Source organism: Oncorhynchus tshawytscha, linkage group LG15, assembly GCF_018296145.1.
Source record: "Oncorhynchus tshawytscha isolate Ot180627B linkage group LG15, Otsh_v2.0, whole genome shotgun sequence".
Classification (NCBI taxonomy): Eukaryota; Metazoa; Chordata; class Actinopteri; order Salmoniformes; family Salmonidae; genus Oncorhynchus; species Oncorhynchus tshawytscha.
The window spans coordinates 18,884,023-18,889,999 of record NC_056443.1 but is presented as its reverse complement, the minus strand read 5'-3'; the positions used below and the strand labels follow the sequence as shown (position 1 = coordinate 18,889,999).

Sequence of the window (5,977 nt, the reverse complement as noted above, 5' to 3'; positions counted from 1 at the left end):
AATTTAAAAAATAAGTTTTAGGTTGTAGTTATTATAGGACTCTCTCTCTATATCATTTGTATTTCATATACCTTTGACTATTGGATGTTCTTATAGGCACTTTAGTGTTGCCAGTGTAACAGTATAGCTTCCGTCCCTCTCCTCGCCCCTACCTGGGCTCGAACGAGGAACACATCGACAACAGTCACCCTCGAAGCATCGTTACCCATCCCTGCACAAAAACCACGGCCCTTGCAAGGGGAACAACTACTTCAAGGTCTCAGAGCGAGTGGCGTCACCGATTGAAACGCTATTAGCGCGCACCCCGCTAACTAGCTAGCCATTTCTCATCGGTTACACCAGCCTAATCTTGGGAGTTGATAGGCTTGAAGTCATAAACAGCTCAATGCTTGAAGCACAGCGAAGAGCTGCTGGCAAACGCACAAAAGTGCTGTTTGAATGAATGCTTACGAGCCTGCTGCTGCCTACCACCACTCAGACTGCTCTATCAAATCATAGACATAATTATAACATAATAACACACAGAAATACAAGTCTTACGTCATTAATATGGTCAAATCCGGAAACTATAATTTCGAAAACAAAACGTGGGTAACCGGCTGAAAAGTCCCACCGGCACACTTTTTTGTTTACTACATGATTCCATATGTGTTATTTCATAGTTTTGATGTCTTCACTATTATTCTACGATGTAGAAAATAGTAAAAATAAACAAAAACCCTGGAATAACTAGGTGTCCAAACTTTTGACTAGTACTGTATTTAGTGCAATACATAGGACAGAATGGTATATGTACAGCAATAGTTAAATAGGATAGGCCTTGACTAGAATACTTATATACATATAAAGTGGGTTAAAAGGTATGTAAACATTATTAAAATGACCAGTGTTACATGACTGTGTACAGTGCTTTCAGAAAGTATTCAGACCACATGATATTTTCCACAATTTGTTACGTTACATGCTTATTCTAAAATGGATTAACTTGTTTTTTCCCACCTCAATCTACACACAAACTGATATCACATTTACATAAGTATTCAGACCCTTTACTCAGTACTTTGTTGAAGCACCTTTTGCAGCGATTACAGCCTCAAATCTTCTTGGGTATAACACTACTAGCTTGGCACACCTGTATTTGGTGAGTTTCTCCCATTCTTGTCTGCAGATCCTCTCAAGCTCTGTCAGGCTGGATGGGGAGCGTCGCTGCACAGCTATTTTCAGGTCTCTCCAGAGATGTTCGATCGGGTTTAAGTCCAGGCTCCGGCTGGGCCACTCAAGGACTTTCAGAGTCCTCATGCATTGTCTTGGCTGTGTGCTTAGGGTCGTTGTCCTGTTGGAAGGTAAACCTTTGCCCCAGTCTGAGGTCCTGAGTGCTCTGGAGCAGGTTTTCCATCAAGGATCTCTCTGTACTTTTCTCTGTTAATCTTTCCCTCGATTCTGACTAGTCTCCCAGTCCCTGCCACTGAAAAACATCCCCACAGCATGATGCTGCCACCACCATGCTTCACTGTAGGGATGGTGCCAGGTTTTCTCCAGATGTGACGTTTGGCATTCAGGCCTAAGAGTTCAATCTTGGGTTCATCAGACCAGAGAATCTTATTTCTCATGGTCAGAGTCCTTTAGGTGCCTTTTGGCAGACTCCAGGCGGGCTGTCATGTGCCTTTTACTGAGGAGTGGCTTCCGTCTGGCCATTCTACCATAAAGGCCTGATTGATGGAGTGCTGCAAAGATGGTTGTCCTTCTGGAAGGTACTTGGTCACCTCCCTGACCAAGGCCCTTCTCCCCTGATTTCTCAGTTTGGCCAGCTCTAAGAAGAGTCTTGGTGTTTCCAAACTTCTTCTATTTAAGAATATAATGGAGGCCACTGTATTCTTGGGGACCTTCAATGCTGCAGAAACGTTTTGGTACACTTCCCCCCCCAGATCTGTGTCTCGATACAATCCTATCACAGATGTGGGACCTTTTATATAGACTGGTGTGTGCCTTTCCAAAGAATGTCAAATCATTTGAATTTACTACAGGTGGACTCCAAGTTGTAGAAACTGGATGTACCTGAGCTCAATTTCGAGTCTCACAGCAAAGGGTCTGAATACATATGTAAATAAGGTATTTCTGTTAATTTTGTATAAATTTACTAACATTTTAAAAACCTGTTTTTGCTTTGTCATTACGGGGTATCGTGTGGAGATTGATTCGAATAAGGCTGTAACGTAACAAAATGTGGAAAAAGTCAAGGGGTCTGAATACTTTCCAAACGCACTGTATATAGGGCAACAGCCTCTAAGGTGCAAGGTTGAGTAACCGGGTGGTAGCTGGCTAGTGACAGTGACTAAAGTTCAGGGCAGGGCGCTGTACTGGGTGAAGGCCGGCTAGTGTTGACTATTTGAAAGTCTGATGGCTTTGAGATAAAGTTGTTTTATCAGCTTAAGATGGCAGTCGCAGTCCCCCCAACCCCCATTTCAGCTTTGATGCACCTGTACTGACCACCCCGCAACCATCCAGAAAGCGAGAACAGGCCATGGCTCAGGTGGCTGAGGTCCTTGATGAAAATAAAGCTAATCAAATGATAATGTACTTAAAGTATCTGGATGGTTGATTTTTTTGGTTTATTCATTATTCATGGATGGGTTCATTCCTAAAATCGCTCTCTTACTTGATAGATACATGCATATTCTGGTTATTTAATTAATTTACTTATTATGTGACTTGTCTTCAGATACTCTGATGGAATGCTTGAGTTGCAGCCATCTTAAGGTGAGAGGACAAAATGTTGATATTATGAAGAATCTACTTATTCTACACAAGGCTCATAACTATTGTTACAATAATTTTCAAATATTTTTGAAAGATTAATCTGAAGGTTTTACCATATTTGGTTGGCTCAATCCTAAACAGACCACAGAAATTTGGATTGCGCTTGAGCCGTTAGTGTCTACAGAAAATGAGATTTCAATCTACAGGTAAACACCTTGGACTTAATTTTGCCTCTACCTCAATAATTAGCACCTGTCACAAACAAATCCTGATCAACAGAGGATTTAGTAATTCCGTTTATTTAATATTTTGTTTACCTAATTTGCATTCCCTTCTTCCAGACTTGAATCTATCGCAGGACGCTATGAGTGCACAATATCAGGGCTGCGCTGGGTATGTGAGAGCAAAGTCACACTTCTGTACCACTTCAGCTCTTGGGATCCTCACAGGGCAGTGCTACAAAGCATGGGGTACAGGCAAGCAGGCCCCCTACTGGACATCAAAATCATTGAAGGAAAACTGAAAGAAGTGCATCTGCCACATTTTGCCTGTTTTGGTGCACGTATGGATATCAACTATACTGAACAAGACATTGTTTTATTTACCTGGGAATTCTCAATACATATTAAAATAAATGTTTTAATCAAACTGATAATGTTTCTGTCCATTTTAGGGGTTGGAGATCGTTATGATCCCTCTATAAAGCAGAAAGTGAGAGTTCTTCATGTAGAAGGCCGTGGTGTGTCCATAGAACAAGTGGATAAGGTCACCCGCTTCCACGTCAAGATTCTCCATCCATCTTTCTCTCTGAGAGGTGTTATCCTGCAGGCATTAGGGTGTTCCGTGCACTGTGACTTGCAGATCTACCGAGCCAGGACAGCACACCTCACGCTACATGCTTATCTGATGCCATGTGATCCTGCACTAACACAGGTTATAAAGGCTAACTCTGTTCCTCTTCCTCATTGTTACTTCCATATACAGTATTTATTCAACCAGGATGGTCCCCAGCAACAATTTCCATTGACTTAAAAAAAATCAGGCACCCTAATCAAAGCATTAGCCAAGACGTGTTGGTGTATTTTAATGACTTAGCCCACACATTTTAAAGGTTTATCAACTTCCAAACCCACACATGTGCCTGGACTTGGATTTTTTTATGACACTTAGCACCCATGTTATAGTTTTTTTCTTGTCAAACAATGTTGAGAACAAATGGTAATTGGAAGTATACACTGCAATAGACAGTGATGGATATGTTTGCTTGTTCTACAGGCAGTGGAGAAACAGGAGAAGTGTCATGGATCCACAAGGATCCTAAAACCAAGACCAGAGAAGTCCCAATGGTTGACTAGTGATTTCTACCTCACAACATCCTGTCCTTCTGATGTTAACCCTCGTGTACGGTTTGAACTTGTATAGAACATTAATGAAATCCAAAACATTGCACATTCCCAGAACCCCCCCCAAGAATGACTAATTTCAAGAAACTATGTTCCATGTCTGTTAGTCTAACACTATCTATCTATTGTCTCAGAGATTGGAGCTCGCACATGTTGACCCACCAAACTTCTTTGAGGTGTTTATAAGAGACGCAGATTCAGACTTCAGTCTGAACCTAAGCTGTAAAAGTCGTAAACAAACCATATGGAACCACGAAATACGAGCAGGTCAGAAAAGATCCATTGGCTTAGTAACCACAAATGTCAAATATAGTTTAAAGCCGGGATTCCTCAGGCGAGTTGCATGCTGCACGACAGACAATTCGCCTTTACATTCCTTTACATTCACGGTAAACACTGCTGATATCAGCTCAATCGTAAACTATATTAAAAAGTCAACTGTAATGCACTTGCCAATACTGCGCCTTTGATTGAATCCCGTCCTAGAAATGTGTTTAAGGGTCATAAGTAAAGGCAAACTAATTGTATCAGTTTCCTTTATAGCTGAATACAGGGGTTCCATCTTGACCTCAGACCAGCACTTTGTGGACCTCCACCAGACAGCCCTGATTGACAGAGTAAGCCAAGTCGGTCCCATCTTGGACAGACTCCTGAAGAGTGGAGTCATCACTGCTGATGGCTACAGTGACGTGATAGCTGAAAGAAATAACCAGAAGAAGATGAGGGCGCTCTTTGATGGGCCCTTAAAAGGGTGTGGCCCCGAATGCAAAGATCAGTTCTTAGAGATCCTGACAGAGCTGGAGCCATACCTAATCAATCACCTGAAGCTGGAATGATGAGCTAGGTTGGTGAAAGGGGGGCATTTGAAGTTTATTTTTTGGGGAAAGAGCATGAATGATGTCAGTTACACTTTGTTTTAGTTCTTTATAAAAGGTGCATAGTATAATTATTTTATATCATTCCTTTTATTTCTACATGTACAGTTGGAAGTCGGAAGTTTACATAAACAAGTTTTAATGACTCCAACATAAGTCTTTCAACCACTCCACACATTTCTTGCCAAAACTATAGGACATCTACTTTGTGCATGACACAGGTAATTTGTCCAACAATTGTTTACAGACAGATTATTTCACTTATAATTCACTGTATCACAATTCCAGTGGGTCAGAAGTTGACATACTCTAAATTGACTGTGCCTTTAAATAGCATGGAAAGTTCCCGAAAATGATGTCATGGCTTTAGAAGCTTCTGATAGGCTAATTGACATCATTTGAGTCAATTGGAGGTGTACCCATGAATGTATTTCAAGGCCTACCTTCAAACTCAGTGCCTCTTTGCTTGACATCATTGGAAAATCAAAAGAAATCAGCCTTGGGATAAATTTCCAAGCGCCTGAAGGTACCACGTTCATCTGTACAAAAAAATAGTACGCAAGTATAAACACCATGGGACCACGCAGCCGTCATACTGCTCAGGAAGGAGATGCGTTCTGTCTCCTAGAGATGATCGTACTTTGGTGCGAAAAGTGCAAATCAATCCCAGAACAACAGCAAAGGACCTTGTGAATGGAGGAAACAGGTACAAAAGTATCTATATCCACAGTGGGGACAAAGCCAGACTACGGTTTGCAACTGCACATGGGGACAAAGATCGTACTTTTTGGAGAAATGTCCTCTGGTCTGATGAAACAAAAATAGAACTGTTTTGCCATAATGACCATCCTTATGTTTGGAGGAAAAAGGGGGAGACTTGCAAGCCGAAGAACACCATCCCAACCGCGAAGCACGGAGGTGGCAGCATCATGTTGTGGGGGT

General features: G+C 41.7%; 1 protein-coding gene across 2 annotated transcripts in view; it reads left to right on the top strand.

The window, feature by feature from the left end:
* Nucleotides 1-5,181, top strand: part of LOC112214566 (NACHT, LRR and PYD domains-containing protein 1 homolog) — a 9,821-nt gene extending 4,640 nt beyond the window's left edge. For both annotated transcript variants that reach the window (XM_024373408.2, XM_042298236.1), the window contains 7 exons: nt 2,720-2,757; nt 2,899-2,963; nt 3,099-3,319; nt 3,431-3,690; nt 4,033-4,158; nt 4,295-4,427; nt 4,704-5,181. In XM_024373408.2, coding sequence (XP_024229176.1) covers nt 2,720-2,757; nt 2,899-2,963; nt 3,099-3,319; nt 3,431-3,690; nt 4,033-4,158; nt 4,295-4,427; nt 4,704-4,996 — 1,136 coding nt within the window. In that variant the 3' untranslated portion in view covers nt 4,997-5,181. The remainder of the gene's footprint in view (nt 1-2,719; nt 2,758-2,898; nt 2,964-3,098; nt 3,320-3,430; nt 3,691-4,032; nt 4,159-4,294; nt 4,428-4,703) is intronic.
* Nucleotides 5,182-5,977: the final 796 nt, after the last annotated feature.